The sequence below is a fragment of the Zootoca vivipara genome, chromosome 8, assembly GCF_965207765.1.
Source record: "Zootoca vivipara chromosome 8, rZooViv2.hap1.1, whole genome shotgun sequence".
In the NCBI taxonomy this organism is placed as follows: Eukaryota; Metazoa; Chordata; class Lepidosauria; order Squamata; family Lacertidae; genus Zootoca; species Zootoca vivipara.
The window spans coordinates 24378182-24395334 of NC_142591.1; the positions used below are offsets into that span (position 1 = coordinate 24378182).

At 44.8% G+C, this 17153-nt stretch overlaps 1 protein-coding gene across 8 annotated transcripts in view; it reads left to right on the top strand.

Annotated features, from left to right (window-relative positions):
* FARS2 (phenylalanyl-tRNA synthetase 2, mitochondrial) overlaps positions 1–17153 on the top strand; it is a 201033-nt gene that overhangs the window by 41884 nt on the left and 141996 nt on the right. For 7 of the 8 annotated variants that reach the window (XM_088675140.1, XM_035126401.3, XM_035126402.3 and 4 more), the window contains 3 exons: positions 3848–4055; positions 4447–5079; positions 16905–17064. In XM_088675140.1, the coding sequence (XP_088531266.1) occupies positions 4465–5079; positions 16905–17064 (775 nt within the window). In that variant the 5' untranslated portion in view covers positions 3848–4055; positions 4447–4464. The remainder of the gene's footprint in view (positions 1–3847; positions 4056–4446; positions 5080–16904; positions 17065–17153) is intronic. The other variant, XM_088675144.1, reaches the window with a different exon arrangement.

Genomic DNA, 17153 nt, shown 5'->3' on the forward strand with positions numbered 1-17153 from the left:
AAATATTTTGCTTTGGTGCCTGGCTCTGGTTGGTAGATCTTGGAATCTTAGTAAAAAACAAAGTAGATTCAAGAAGTCTCATATCTGCCCCCACCCCCGGTATTTTGTGGGTTCTGATTGTAAAACTTGCTCTGCGCTTCATCTTGGTTTGTTGAGGGTCATGCCAATTATTTAGATAACTTGACTGTTCCCAAATGCCAGCTGGTGGCTTTTTTCTAGGACTAGATGACTCTTTGCAGAGGTGGGGGTATTCCTTATAATAAAGATCTGTCTTGTGGGGATGAATGGATAGGGGAAAAAATGGTTGTTTAAATGTACAGTCATACCTCGGTTTAAGTACGCTTTGGTTTGAGTATTTTCAGTTTAAGTACTCTGCGGACCTGTCTGGAACGGATTAATCCACTTTCCATTCCTTTCAATGGGAAAGTTCGCTTCAGGTTAAGTACGCTTCAGGTTAAGTACGGACTTCCAGAACCAATTACACTCATACTTCGGGTTAAGTACACTTCAGGTTGAGTACGCCGCGGACCGTCTGGAACGGATTAATCTACTTTCTATTACTTTCAATGGGAAAGTTCGCTTCAGGTTAAGTATGCTTCAGGTTAAGTACGCCGCGGACCGTCTGGAATGGATTAATCCACTTTCCATTACTTTCAATGGGAAAGTTCGCTTCAGGTTAAGTACTTTTCAGGTTAAGTACAGACTTCCGGTTAAGTACAGACTTATGGTGCTGGAGGAGACTCTTGAGAGTCCCATGGCCTGCAATAAGATCAAACCTATCCATTCTTAAGGAAATCAGCCCTGAGTGCTCCCTAGAAGGACAGATCGTGAAGCTGAGGCTCCAATACTTTGGCCACCTCATGAGAAGAGAAGAATCCTTGGAAAAGACCCTGATGTTGGGAAAGATTGAGGGCACTAGGAGAAGGGGACGTCAGAGGACAAGATGGTTGGACAGTGTTCTCGAAGCTACGAACATGAGTTTGACCAAACTGCAGGAGGCAGTGCAAGACAGGAGTGCCTGGCGTGCTATGGTCCATGGGGTCACGAAGAGTCGGACACGACTAAACGACTAAACAACAACAACACAGACTTCCGGAACCAATTGTGTACTTAAACCGAGGTACCACTGTATATTTTATAGAGATGAACAAAATTGATTATTTACTCCTACTTTATCAAAATACCCAGGAGAGACATTTGAGTGGTATTTGGCCTTTTTTTATTGATTGAGACAAACAACACTGTAAAGGAAATAACTGTCACATTTCTGTTTTCTCCTGCAAAGATTCATAAAAAGGAGTTTGCCAGTTCAGGTGTGGTTTGGCTTTCTCCCACTGTTTCTATATACCGTATATATTTTATCTGAATTTGTGTCAGAAACGCAGCATTCTTGGTATTCTGCCTTGTTTTTAACCCGTCTGTGACTGTATAATAAATTTTGATTGATTGATAGATTTGTGTTCTGCACAGCTTCTGCTCCCAAGTGTACCAATTTTCTTGAGCACCTCAATTTTTGCCTACAATAGCTAGCCCATGCTCCTTTGCCATGGTTCAGAGGATGTGGGCAGCCCTGGAAAACTGAAGTACCGTATTTACGTGACTCTTAATGTGCCATCAAATCTAATGCGCACATCAATTTTCAAAACATTAAAACCAAAAAAGTATTTGCTGGCGAATGTAAACGCGCCATCAAATCTAATGCACTCTCTAATTTTTACAACATAATTTGGCCCAAAAGGTGCACATTACATTTTAGTAAATGTGGTAGATACAGTGGTACCTCGGGTTACAGACGCTTCGGGGTACAAACTCCGCTAATCAGGAAGTGGTTGCTCCAGGTTAAGAACTTTGCCCCAGGATAAGAACGGAAATCGTGCGCCAGCGGCGCAGCGTCACCGGGAGGCCCCATTAGCGAAAGCACACCTCAGGTTAAGAACCGTTTCAGGTTAAGAACGGACCTCGAGGTACCACTGTAATTCAAATTAGCCTCTTCTTTCCAGAAATAACTTATGGTAATAGTTAATGCACATTAGTACTTTCTTAGAGCCACCATTTAAAAAAGTTCTGATGTCTCTGGGCTACACATAGCTTGTGAATTGTATGTTACCTTTTCCTAATTTATGTCCCATTTTAACCAGAGATGATTTAGGCAAAGTATATAATCTCCTATAGCATTTACAGCCTTATGCTCAGACAAGTTTGTATGCTGGAAAAAAAAGTTCTTAGCTGAGTTGCTAAACAGCTTGGTAAATGCCCAATCTTGGTAATTTTAGCATATGTCTGTTATTTTGTTTTTAGCATATGTTACACTGGTAGAACTCTTGCACAACAGAGGTTTGTCAGATCACTAAAAGAAGGCAGCCTTACTTTCCTCATATGTTCCGCAGCATTTCAGGGTTGTTAGGGATTTTCTGTCCATTAAGTATTTTTGGACAGAAGGGGGAAATGAATGGCTTTAAGGGATTTGGGTCCAACCTGTCAGTTTATAAAAATTTGTATATTTAATAGTCCATCTGGAGCCTATCAGCTATGATTTCCAAAAAAGATGCTAATGAAACATAGGAATTTGGGAGATGCTCACCATTTATAGTGGTAAAGGGACCCCTGACTGTTACGTCCTGTTGCGGACGACTCTGGGGTTGCGGCGCTCATCTTGCTTTACTGGCCAAGGGAGCCATTGTTTGTCCGCAGACAGCTTCCGGGTCATGTGGCTAGCATGACTAAGCCACTTCTGGTGAACCAGAGCAGCACACAGAAATGCCGTTTACCTTCCCACCCTATTTATCTACTTGCACTTTGATGTGCTTTTGAACTGCTAGGTTGGCAGGATTAGGGACTGAGCAACGGGAGCTCACCCCGTCATGGGGATACAAACCACCGACCTTCTGATCGGCAAGCCCTAGGCTCTGCGGTTTAACCCACAGCGCCACCCCCGTCCCATTTATAGTAGTAGTTTTAGTTAATTGAGAAAAAGAATCTTGGTGCAAAACCCAGAGAATCCATCTGACTTGAACCAGGAGGCCAAGGTTGTGGGGCTCCGCAGATGCCCAGTGATGGCTCTAGGGCTCTCCCCAGACATTTTGCTGTCTGGGGTAAAGGACACGGTGATGCCGACTAGACTTGCAGGTGAATCTTCTTTGAACACCGGTGATGGAATCGCCTTCCCTATTGCACCTAAGACAGCCTAAGGCAGATTACTGGGGGCAGGACAGGATGTATGACAGCAGAGGGAAATGGTTGGCAGGGGTAGGGAGTCAGGAGGAACAGCGAGGAGTGACTGCTCCAATCCATTTGCCTTCTGAGGTGATTGCCTCACACTGCCTTACATTAGTGCCTGCCCTAGATGCCTCCCCCTTGACACCTGGCCCATCTAATCCTGCAAATTTGCAATATTTGAGGCCTGATTCACTTATAATCCTCTTCATGAGGGAATATATGGAGCCAGATAGTCTTCTGCTGCCGCCATTTGTAATCTTCCAGCAACTGGTTGTAGCATTTGCCTCCTCCCTCATGGGCAGGTAAGTTCCTGGAATGTTTCTCACCTACCACCTGGTCAGCAGAAGAGGGCAAGAAGTTGAGTGAGGCAGACTTTAGATTAGCTCCCTGGCTCTCAGCCTGAGTTTTGTATAGGGTAGGTAGACAAGCTGTGAGCTTTGGGGCTTTTTGTTCAGTATACAGTTTGGTGAAGTAGGCAGTAGAGAGTCCAAATGGGATGACTCAGTTTTTACTGCAGCTTTGCATCCCAATCAGCCATTATGGAAAGCTTTGTGAAGCAATTACAAATGTTTTTGACCACGGTCTTTGTTACACAACATTCACGTTATTTACCTCTTTCTCCTTCCCATAGTAATTGGCTGGTAATCTCCTGCAGAGAGAGAGAAGAATCCACATAAATTATCCTTGAATCGCTTTTCGTGTATGAGAATTATTGGCCACATTTTCAAAGACTGCATCTAGAATACAATCAGACAACGTCTATTGGGCATATCTTGTTTATCAACACTATTTGAGAGGCACACATCTTCTGATGTTCCAAAGTGGTGCTGTTTATCCAGGTAGGTGTTCTGCTTTGGCTTGCTTTAATTGGGAAGTTAAAATGAACATATTTCTTGGTCCATTTAGAACAGTGCTATTTAACATATCTGGTAGCCTCTGCTCCCCAAAGTCCTGGGAGGACTCTTTCCCAGCCCACTTGCCCAACAACAACAACAACAACAACAACAACAGGGTTCCCCCCACTCTGTCTCTGGACTACTGCTAGTTTTTGCTGCACTCCCAAAGCATTAATGATTTTCTTACGTTATAGAGCTGTGATGGAATAATTTCATCAGCTTTTTTTGTGTGACTGAGTAGACTAAAACTAATACATTTCACAATGAAGTGTGTGTGTGTGTGTGTACTGCAAATGGAAATCATTATTTGCATTTGATTTTCTGCTCCCTCCAGCATATAAAGAACGCTGCAATGGCTGCATCCAGAAACTTAATGCAAATACTCGGCTGTGGTAGAAGGATTCCATCATGGGGGCTTCTGGGAAGAAGACCTTCCAGTTTCAGTCCTGCATGGTCCCGGCGTATATCTTCAGGTTTCGCTGCCAGCACCTCCATTACAGACACAGTGGAAGTTCTTGGCAAATCTTATCTCCCAGATGACTATACCAACGTCACAAAGAAGATTCTTTCCAAGGTGGGGGAAAACTTGCACAACCAAAGGCATCACCCTTTGTGGCTGATGAAAGAGCGTGTGAAAGACCACTTCTACAAGCAATATATTGGGCGCTTTGGGACGCCACTCTTCTCTGTGTATGATGATATGCCTCCGGTGGTCACTGTTGAGCAGAATTTTGACAGGCTGCTCATTCCAAAAGACCACCCTAGCAGGAAGAAAGGGGATAACTACTATCTGAATCGTACCCACATCCTAAGAGCCCACACATCTGCCCACCAGTGGGACTTGATGCACTCGGGACTCGATGCCTTTCTGGTTGTGGGCGATGTTTACCGTCGAGATCAGATTGATAGCACCCACTATCCAGTCTTCCACCAGCTGGAAGGTGTCCGGCTCTTCTCCAACCACGAGGTAAGAAAGGGTCTAGCCAACATGGTGCCCTCCCTGATGTTGTTGGGTTCTGGTTCACATCGGCCCCACCCAGCCCAGTGAATAATTAGGAATGATGGGAGTTGCCGTTCGACAACACTTGAAGGGTTGGCACCTTCAACAGGTTCAGGAGGATTGATAGTATTTCATAGAATCATAGAATCATAGAGTTGGAAGAGACCACAAGGGCCATCCAGTCCAACCCCCTGCCGATCATCTTCAGCACTTGATAGACTCCTACCTTCCGGACCACTGTCTCCCTCCCCCACATAAGTCAGTTTAAAGCCCTCCTGATGAGGTTTTTGAGTTTCATGGCAAAAACATTCCTCCCAACCTTTGTGAGATGCAGCCCATCACTTGCCAGAAGTCCATCTTCAAAAAACTGCAGACCGTGATCTAAGAATCCAAACCGTTCCTCTTTGCACCATTCGTGAAGCCAGTTGTTCACTTCCCCTATTTTTCCCTCTCTCCCTGGGCAATGTCGTTCAACAGATGAGGACAGATGAGATGACAATTTGTGCATTTAATTGCTTCAACTTCCTGCCCAGAGCCTCATAATCACTTTTGATCTTCTGGAGGCTATGGCTTGCAGTGTCATTGGTTCCCACATGGACCAAAAGGAAGGGGTATTTGTCAGTGGGTTTTATGATTCCTTGCAGCTGTTCTGTTACATCTTTGATCTTGGCCCCGGGGAGACAGCACACCTCTCGAGACATCTTGTCAGGCCCACAGATCACTACTTCTGTACCCCTCAGTAGGGAATCCCCTATCACCACTACACACCTCTTCATAGGCTTGGTCAGGATTCTTCCATGTGCTGTCCCTTCCAATGTTACCTCCATATTCCCAGAGGACTGACTTTGCTGCTCGTCTTCATATTCCTGATCAACTGTGATGAGGGAGAGATCTTCAAATGGAGTCTGTTCCTCGTCTTCCGTGTTAAGGGAGAACACTTCAAATTGATTGTGTAGTTCTAAACACTCAGAGCGATCCCTGGGCCTTCTGCTTCTATGAGTCACGTTCCTCCATACATCTGGGTCCTGTGTTGGGGAACTGACCAGGACATTCTCAGGGATGTCCCCTGTCTCCTCCTTGGTGCAGACAGTGCGCTCTGCTGCATCCAAGGAAGGCTCCAGCTCTTTAATTCCCTGGAGCGTAGAAAGATGGGCCTGAAGCTGCTGGACCTTGCCTTCCAGTAGGGCAACCTTGTCTTCTAGTAGGGCAACTAACTTGCAATTGCTGCAGGTGTAGCTGCCTACATCCTACAATTGTTTATTTAAATTCTACTGTCCCTTTCCTCCCAAAGGAGCCCAGGACAGCAAGCATTAAAAATGTTGAAACTATAATACAGTATATTGGTCAATCACAGGACAAACACCTGCAGAAGCAGTTCCCCATTGTTTTAGGGGCTAACATGATACCAAGCCTTATCGGGGTACAGGGGGAATTCATGATGGTCACCCAGCACTGCTAAGCTACATGGAGTCTTGTACCTCTTTTACAACAGCACTTTGTCTTAGCTCAGTTAAGGCCTTGTCAGCATTTCTGCTTCTCACACATAAAAGCATTTCTGCTCTCAAGACAGGCCATCATGAGCTAGTCTCTTGACCAGAGTTTTCTTCAATTCCACTCTGCAGCTTCTGGGCTAATCACATCCATTGCACAGACAGAGGTCCCCCCCCCCCAGTTGAGCTCATTAACTCCTGTTACAACAGAATGGCAACAAACCATATCTTTGTTTATCACTGGAAAGCAAAAATGTTTGGGTTTGTGCGGCTCAGAATATTAGTCATTCTCATTTTTAAAAGAGCATATGACTCCTAAAAAATGCCTATCTCATTGCCAGGAGGAAAGTTATAAGTGCTCTAGGTAACATAAATTGCAAAATAGAATGGAGTATGTCTTTCTTCCTGGTTTATGGGATCTCTGCACCATATAACATAAATCTTTATATTTTTAACCACTCTAGAACAGTGTCAGTAGGATTTTAAATCTGAAGTGTAATCTCCAAAACTGTAGGCATATACTTTGTGTTAATTCCCTCAAAATATTATATAGGAGAACCTTTCGGTGAAAAATTATAGTGACACGTTTAATGGCTAAAAACATGGACATTATATGGAAGTATATGTTAGCTTAATCCTGTGGTAAGTTAGTCCTCTGTTTTGAAGGATTGTCAGTCCTCTGTTTGAAGGTGTCCTTTTATTTGAGGACTGTCTCGTCCAAGATAGTGAAGCTTAAAAGTTTAAAGATAATGAACCATAAAATGGGGAAGCAGCAGCCTGAAAGTTGACCGTCAACTGAACAAAGGCACAATGTCTTCTCCATTATGGTGAGATGTATTGTATTCCTACTTAAATTACAACAATTCTTTCTAAGTAAATGACCATATGCAAATTGATATTCTTATTGGTCCTTTTTTTGGGGGGGGTTGTAGATCTTTTTTTTGGCAATGCCTAACAGGCCCCCTTCGAATTGGCTCTCAGCCCCACCCACCTCACAGGGTGTCTGTTGTGGGGGAGGAGGGGAAAGGAGATTGTTAGCTGCTTTGAGACTCCTTTGGGTACTGATAAAGCGGGATATCAAATCCAAACTCTTCTTCTTCTTCTCATTTCCCTAGGACGTCTCACAACACCCTCTGCCATGTAGATTACCCCCCCCCCAACCTCACACCGTGAAGATTGCAGCCATTAGACTTGCTTTTACAGGAAGCCAATAATCAGAAGGTCTCCAAACGCATGTCATGCTTGATCCAATGATTCTAAACAAATGCTCGGATTCAGAGAACCACAGAACTTAGTTTCATGGGACTGGGATGCAGGGAGCAGCAGAACCACTTGCCCCATGGCAGAACGTCGTGTGTGTGTGTGCGCGCGCGCGCGCAAATGGAGGCTACTTTCAAAACTGAGTTGGAATGGTGGAATAAAAAATCTTGCTCAGGGTGCGACCAAGCCACCTGCTGGCTTAAAGCAAGTTTTTGGATCTTGGTGATGCAATCAGAGCTGAGTAAGCGCTCCTGAGTAATGCAAAGAGTACAGTGGTGCCTCGCTAGACGAATTAAATTCGTTCCACGGGTCTTTTCTTATAATGAAAAATTCGTCTAGCGAATCCCATAGGAATGCATTGAATTTTTTTAAATTTTGTTTTGCCCATAGGAACGCATTAATTGAATTTCAAGGCATTCCCATGGGAAACCGCGATTCGCTAGACGAATTTTTCATAAAACAAATTCGTCTAGCGAGGCAATCTCCGCTCGAAAAATCCTTTCGTTAAGCGGAAATTTCGTTAAGCAGGGCATTCGTTAAGCGAGGCACCACTGTATTCCTATTTCTCCACACTCTGGGCAGGTTAGTTTCTTTGCCATTTTTATACCATCAACTTTAAAAGTATAGATTAGAGACACATTTCATCCCCTGTATTAATTATACTAGGAGTAAATGTATACTAGGAGAACTTTCTTGGCACTGAAGAGAGTGGGAAGTGTTGGATATTCAGTTGTGTTGACTGCAGTGATGAACTGCTGAGCGAGCCTTGCATAGAAAACAGTTGTGTTCTTCAGCACGGCTTATGATATGGTTAGTTTATTGATAGAAAACGAAGCTTTTCTTTTTTACTTTTTTTTTACAGACCAGAACATACTTTTGTTGTTGTTGTTGCTTTTGGCTCGATTCAGCACACCAGTATTAAATTGGCACTGCAGGACTGCACTGTCCTCATAGTTTGTATCTAGAAAGTGTCCGTAGCGTCCGTCATTTTGTTTTGTTACAGAATGTAGGGAGATGATTTTTCTCGAGAGAGTGACTGAGATGTTATTGCCGAATGCTAACGTCTGATGTGTTCTGCGGCAGTTTTGCTAAGCACTCAGCCAGGCAAATATGTTTCTGGGAGGGTTGCATGGAGCTTTCTTTGCATAACATTATGTTGCTTTCTTTCGTGAGCTGAGAAGTAAGTGTAGAGATATTTAACTTGCGACAAACTTCTTTGTGGGAGTAAAATATGCAGAAAACATCTTTTTAAATATGTGTGTGTACACATATGTGTGTTCTTGATATATGTCCCTGAAGTACACCTGTTAGTTTTCCAGCTGTTCCTATCCTGAAGGCTTGTATATCTTCTATACATAGGGAGATGTTCCACTTGGGAATATATGAAGGGGCCATAAGACCAAACAAAGAACACCAGCCCAAGGACTGTTTGCCGAACTTCTGAGCATCTGCTCTGCTTTTAGCACCTTGGGTGGCAGGTGGCGCTGTGGTCTAAATCACTGAGCCTCTTGGGCTTGCTGATCAGAAGGTTGGCGTTTCGAATCCCTGTGATAGGGTGAGCTCCCATTGCTCTGTCCCAGCTCCTGCCAACCTAGCAGTTTGAAAGCACGCCAGTGCAAGTAGATAAATAGGTACTGCAGCGGTAGGAAGGTAAACAGCATTTCCATGTGCTTTGGTTTCTGTCATGGTCTTCTGTTGCGCCAGAAGCAGTTTAGTCATGCTGGTCACATGACCCGGAAAGCTGTCTGTGGACAAATACCGGCTCCCTCGGCCTGAAAGCGAGATGAGCGCCGCAACCCCATAGTCACCTTTGACTGGACTTAACCGTTCAGGGGTCCTTTACTTTTACCTTTACCTCTAACACCTGTCCCTTGAGAAGGAGGACAGTTGCTTTTATGCTCTGCTTCTGGCATACAGGACACTTGTATGGACTGCACCCCCTAATCTTATCTTCTTTGTACTGCAGCCCCTGTGCCTACTATGAGCTACACATGAAAGTTAGGGGGGGAAGCCTTTCGTTTGGGAGACCAATGAGAAATATCTCATTGTTGATCCCACCGCTGGACAATGACTGGACAAGTTTTCTTTCATTGATTCATTTTGGAGGAGACTAATAAGGTCAAGAGTTGATGCTTACATGAAGCTTATCTGAGACAACTGTACATACCGTAGTAAATGCCTCCTGGAAAGGGCAGCGTGCTAGATTTTGTTTAGTGAAATATTTCATTGTATGAACCAAGGGTGAAAAAGTGATCTATGGCATGTATTTCCAAATATTAATATGGAGTCCTTGTAGGTTGTGCCTTCTAAACACAGGAAGGATATTGCAAAGCCCTGTACAATTTGTTCCTCCCCCAGCACTTCTGGGTCAACACTAAAATTCACTAAAATTAACACTAAAATATGATAATGTTCTTTTCTATGATCTTGTGTAACCTCTGTTTTACTTTATTTGTGCAAGTGATGCTTCTGCAAAGGAGCGATGAAGAGTTCAAAAATGTGGGAGTGTGTTAGTGGAAAGGAATGAAATATACTGTATTAGCCTTGCATGTTTTTCTTTCCCAGTGGATCTGTAATAAGTTGGCCAGCTTTTTGTGTCAAATATCTCAGCACCTCAAACTGGCCGACTCTGAAATGGTTCAGGGTTGTTTTTCTACTGTGAAAGGAGCTAGTGTCTTCCCTCATCCCCAGCCAGGCTGGTCTTAAGGACACAGTGACTCTGAATTTCTGCAGTGGCATTTCCTTTCGGATTTTTCAAGATGGTGCACTCCCAGGAATGTGCAAAATGCCCATCTGAATATTGCATATTCTGCAAAAATAAGTCTGCTTCTGGACATGTACAGTACTTTTTTGTCCCTGGCTGTATGTCTTTCTGTTTTGACAGTTGACAAGCAAAACAGCATTTTGTGCAGGAGAGTCGAGTTTTGACTGGTTACCACCCCCAGCAGTAGCTGATGGGATGGTGGGGCATGGGGTTCACTTGACCTGCAGTCATTGCATCACTGCTCCTTACTGGGAGAGGCGAGGTCAGCACAGTGCAGACACACTGGCAGAGCCTGCTGGTGGGTTTGCACTGCATTGACCTCACTGCCACGTCTCCTCTCCCCATTTACCTTCCAGTAAGCAGCAGCCATGCAGGTCAGGTGAGCACTGCCTTAAGACTCCATCTGCTACTGATCCCTTGCAATAACTTCAGCCTGCAAGTTATATGTGCCATACTGAATTTCTAGTGATTGTTGTGTTTTTCCTTTTTGCAAAAGCCACTTAAGCAGGAGCAGGAGCAGCAGCAGCTGGAACTAAAGTCATATGTAGAAGAGTAAGGGAGTACATTTGGGGGGTACACAGTTCCCTGCCTGCCTGACATAGACCTTCCAACTCTGCCAGAAGAGTTTGTATGGAAACCATGTCTTTAAAACTTGACTGTAAAAATCGTCTCACTTTTTTTTTTTTAAGGTGTGCCGCTTTTAAATTTAAAGTGGTGTTCTCTCCGCCAGAGGGAGCTAATGCAAATTGAAAGTGTCTGTTTCAGCAGTGAGATTCAATTAGCAAAAGTGACAACATGCATATTGTGGACAGCTTGAGGCATATGTTTCAGACGATGCCAACCTTTGTGTAATCTTCTGGGAAGCTCGTCTGAGGGGATGTGGGAGAGCCCTTCTGATAATTCAGCTTCCTGTTGCTGGCTGCGTTTAGCATCTGATTATTTAGAGGAAGATGCAGAGTTGCCATCTCAGAAGTGCACATTGGTGTTTACATAATAAAGATGCTTAAGATGAACAAAGTGGCACACATATTTGTTGAATGACATGTTGCTGTTTCCATTGCTGTAACATGGGAAGAGGCGTAACTCGGTCTAGATCCAGAAACTACCAAACTACAGAAAATACACTGAAGGGAAGCAAGGAGGAAATGTGTTCCCTTTAAGGTTAGGAAGAGATGCAAAAAGATAGAGGTGAAGCGGGCAACAGACTACTGGAGTCTGGCACTTCCTTCCCCATCCTCAGATGCAGGCCTGGTTTATTCGTCACAGTGCACCATGGTTTTAAATAAACCATAGTTTACTGTGGACTAGCAGCAGGTTGGTACATGCTGCTCAGGCACATCGGTTTCACAACTCCCCCTCCCAAGGAGGGAAACAAACCACAGAGCGGCTGCCTTGGCGCGACTTGCAAACCAAGAAAACTGCAATCGGTAAGCCAGGAGCAAACTTTAGTTTCCATTCATGGTTTATGTGGAAAGGAACAAAACAGAAGTGCTGGTTTGCAAATCATGCTTTGCTAGCCATTCCATGGTTTGTTTCTCTACTCTGGAAGGGGAGGCGTGAAGTTGCACTTAGCGTGGTTTATTTCAGGATATGACTTATTGTGACATGAGAATGGGGACCAGAAACTACCAACAAGCATGCATTCTACTTTCTTCAAATAGAAAGTTGTTGAATAGCTAAATGCTTTCCCTTCTCTACCTACGTGAGATAGGTTTGCCCCCTTTTGGGGTACCAGGGCATCTGTGTGTTTCATAGCTGTACGAGAAGCATGGTTTGGTAAGTAATGGAAAGTGGATTAATCCGTTGCAGACAGTCCACGGAGTACTCAACCTGAAGCGTACTTAACCCGAAATATGAGTGTAATTGGTTCTGGAAGTCCGTACTTAACCTGAAGCGTACTTAACCTGAAGTGAACTTTCCCATTGAAAGTAATGGAAAGTGATTTAATCCGTTCCAGACGGGTCCGCGGAGTACTTAAACTGAGTGTACTCAAACCAAAGCATATTTAAACTGAGGTAATAGGGACCCAGGTGGCGCTGTGGTTAAACCACTGAGCCTAGGGCTTGCTGATCAGAAGGTCGGCAGTTCGAATCCCTGTGACGGGGTGAGCTCCCGTTGCTTGGTCCCAGCTCCTGCCAACCTAGCAGTTTGAAAGCACGTCAAAATGCAAGTAGATAAATAGGGACCGCTACAGCGGGAAGGTAAACGGCGTTTCCATGTGCTGCTCTGGTTCGCCAGAAGTGGCTTAGTCATGCTGGCCACATGACCTGGAAGCTATACGCCGGCTCCCTCGGCCAATAATGCGAGATGAGCACGCAACCCCAGAGTCGGTCACGACTGGACCTAATGGTCAGGGGTCCCTTTACCTTTACCTTTTATGACTGTAATAACATTTTAAATTTGTATATCCTCCCCCCTTTTTGAAAATCATCTTCATTATGTAGCTTCACTATCTAAATATGTTGACTGGATTAATATACAGTAATAGGTATAAACAAGCTCAGCTTTTTCTACCTGGTAGCTTGTGGACTGAAGGGCCCAATGATTACACCAAGAGGTGATGTGACGTGCTGTCTAAAATAATTTGTGTTGTTTTCTTCCCAAACTAAAACTCCCGACTGTAAGCAGCCCAGGGTACTCCATTATTAACGCATCGACTTTAGTATCCACTCATTGACTGACAGTGCAGGGGCCAGGGTGTGATCTTACAAGTTTTATTGTGTCAGAGAGTGATTGTGATGGCAGGAAGTGTTCTCGTTGATGCACAAGTTCCACATTAGTGTCATTATTAATCCATCAGTTTAGAGGCTGCAGTGCATTTGCAAAAGAAAAAGAAAAAAGGGTTGGTCCAGACGAAGTGGATTTAGATTATGGATGCTCCTTCTTTAGAGGAAGTTTGGCACAACTGCATACACAAGGCATTTAATCATTGCCGGGGGCGGGGCTAGAAAATGGCAAAATTTTCTAACTATCAGAACTTGAGGGGGGGGGGGAGAGAATTTGAAGCCAGAGGCCAATTGCAGTCCTCACAGCTTCTCCTCCAAGCTTTATCCCTCACCAGCCATCATTTACACCCTCCTTTTCACCTGGATGAAACATCTCCTTGAACTCTGATCATGCCTCTTGCTTGCCTGGTTGGAGAATAAAGAGCAGTGTGTGAGTGTGTGCAGAAGCTAGTCTATGTGCAAAGGTTGCCCCGGCCACTCTGGGCAGTTTCCAACATATATAAACACATAACAAAACATTGGAAAACTTCCCTATACAGGCCTGCCTTCAGATGTTCAGACAAAGGTTGTATACTTATCTCCTTGACATCTGATGGGAGGGTGTTCCACAGGGTGGGCGCCACTACCGAGAAGGCCCTCTGCCTGGTTCCCTGCAACTTGGCTTCTCGCAGTGAGGGAACGGCCAGAAGGCCCTCTGCGCTGGACCTCAGTGTCCGGGTAGAACGATGGGGATAGAGACACTCCTTCAGGTATACTGGACCGAGGCCGTTTAGAGCTTTAAAGGTCAGCACCAACACTTTGAACTGAGCTTGGAAACGTACTGCATTGAGATGTATTGTTATATTTCTGTTTAAATTATAGCAAACATTAGGCACACCTGTGTCCTCTTTTGTGTGTGTGTGGTAGTGCATAACATTGCATAACACTCCCCTGAGCAGGACCAGCCCATTCATGAGGCAGGGTGAAGCCACTGCCTTAAGCGCCCCCCCCCCCGCATGCACCCTGACTGCCCCACTGATTCCGCTGCCACCAGAGAAGTGTGTGTGTGTGTGTGTGTGTGTGTGTGTGTGTGTGTCATATCAATCTCAGAAGAGACATGTCCAGGCTTGCTGCAGCAGGATGAAAGGCAGTTGGGCTTGTATCTCAGGAGTTTTGATTTAGCAGGGAGAGAAGCTAATTGGATAGGTCTTTGAAGTCCACTGATCAGGAAACAGCATTTAGGATCAGCAGGTAGCACTATGTCATCTTGGACCCCTTTTCAACAGACTCAACTAGGTTAATTCAGGCAAAAATGTAATAGTGAGGTATGCTTATGCAGAGAAACGACTGCTATTCTCTGGTCCTGAATGGGGTAACTGTGCCCCTGAAGGACCAGGTGTGCAGCCTGGGAGTCATTTTGGACTCACAGCTGTCCATGGAGGCACAGGTCAATTCTGTGTTCAGGGCAGCTGTCTACCAGCTCCATCTGGTACGCAGGCTGATACCCTACCTACCCGCAGACTGTCTTGCCAGAATGGTGCATGTTTGGTTGTCTCCTGCTTGGACTACTGCAATGTGCTCTACGTGGGGCTACCTTTGAAGTTGACCCGAAAACTACAACTAATCCAGAATGCGGCAGCTAGACTGGTGACTGGGAGTGGCCGCCAAGACCATATAAAACCGGTCCTGAAAGACCTACATTGGCTCCCAGTATGTTTCCGAGCACAATTCAAAGTGTTGGTGCTGACCTTTAAAGCCTTAAACAGCCTCAGCCCAGTATACCTGAAGGAGCGTTTCCACCCCCATCGTTCTGCCCAGACACTGAGGTCCAGCTCCGAGGGCCTTCTGGAACTTCCCTTCCTGCGAGAAATGCGGTTATAGGGAACCAGGCAGAGGGCCTTCTCGGTGGTGGCGCCTGCCCTCTGGAATGCCCTCCCATCAGATGTCAAGGAAATAAACAACTATCTGACGTTTAGAAGACATCTGAAGGCAGTCCTGTTTAGGGAAGTTTTTAATGTTTGATGTTTTATCACTTTATTATTATTATTATTAATAATAATAATAATGCTATTAATATTCTGTTGGGAGCTGCCCAGAGTGGCTGGGGAAACCCAGCCAGATTGGCAGGGTACAAATAAATAAATAAATAAATAAATAAATAAATAAATAAATAAATAAATCGTCATCACTATCACCATCTTCATCATCATCATTATTATTATATTACTGATGCTCTTACACTCTGCCCCCACTGCATCATTTCTCTTCAGGGCGAGCCTTATATTAATGTATTCTGACCCCTTACGAAACATCCACAACCCACAAAAAAAATCCAAAATAAAAAAATCCCCAGACTTTGGTACTGACAGTGTCCCTTCTAGCAATTCTTGGCAACCACATTTTTCTTTAATGGTGATTTAAGGAAATCCAAGCCATTCTCTGTTCTTTTAAGGGCAAGGTTGAAAGAAGAAATTGCTTCCTGAATGCGACCACAGGGGCACATATAGTGACTGCATTTTAAAAAGCAAAGGCATTTTTTGGGGGGAGGGGAATAAATTACTGGGTTTGGAATAAAGGTAAAGGTAAAGGGACCCCTGGCCATTAGGTCCAGTCGTGACCGACTCTGGGGTTGCGCGCTCATCTCACGTTATTGGCCGAGGGAGCCGGCGTACAGCTTCCAGGTCATGTGGCCAGCATGACAAAGCCACTTCTGGTGAAACCAGAGCAGCGCACGGAAACGCTGTTTACCTTCCCGCTGTAGCGGTACCTATTTATCTACTTGCACTTTGACGTGCTTTCGAACTGCTAGGTTGGCAGGAGCTGGGACCGAGCAATGGGAGCTCACCCCGTCGCAGGGATTTGAACTGCCGACCTTCTGATCAGCAAGCCCTAGGCTCTGTGGTTTAACCCACAGCGCCACCTGCGTCCCCATGGGTTTGGAATACCTTGGTTCAAATCGCTGCTCTACTCTGTGGCTCCTGTTTGCCCCAGGGAGCATTTCTCTCTCCCACTTTCTCTGCAGCCCACATTGCAGGTAGGTTGTGAGGATTAATGCATTTTTATAGCAGTTTTGTGCACTATCAGGAGCATTCATTATAAGCACACTCTAGTTATTTTCGGGATTTTCTCTGCATCTTCGAAGGCAAGACTAGGGAACTCCAGATGTTGTTGGGCTACAACTCCCTTCAGCCCCAGCCAGCATGCTTGATTGTCAAGTATGATGGGTGTTGTAGCCTAGAAACATCTGGAGGGCCACAGGTTCTCCACTCCTGCAGTCAGAGGTTGAGGGATAGTTGCTAAGAGTGTGAGCTGGGAAGCCTTCAATTCGGACACTTGTATTGGAATGAACTTGCTGGAATGAGACTTGAGTGGGAATGAACTCACTGCGGAATGAAAGTCTTTGAAATGCAACTGCAATTCATATTTAAAGTATCTAAACCGAAAATGCTCAACCTTAACTTCACAGGTCAGTTTGTAAAGATAACCCATATGTAATATGCAAAGTGCTTTGAATATTCAGAAAGGGCTGTACCGACGCTGAGATTGTTTTCGTCTTTTTTCTTTTTTGAACAGATATTCAGCAATGTTGGTGGTGGAGAAAGCTTCTGCTTGTTTGAACAAGGCCACCGCACACCTCACAAGCAAGAGATGCACACCATGGAAGCAGCAAGGCTCGTGGAACACAGCTTGAAACTGGCGTTGACAAAACTTGTGGCTCATCTCTTTGGTGATGGTAGGTGTCTCATGCGCTGGTCCTATGATCCTGCTAACATGGTCCCAACACACTTGCAATGCTATATGCTTCCTTCAGCCAACAGCAGT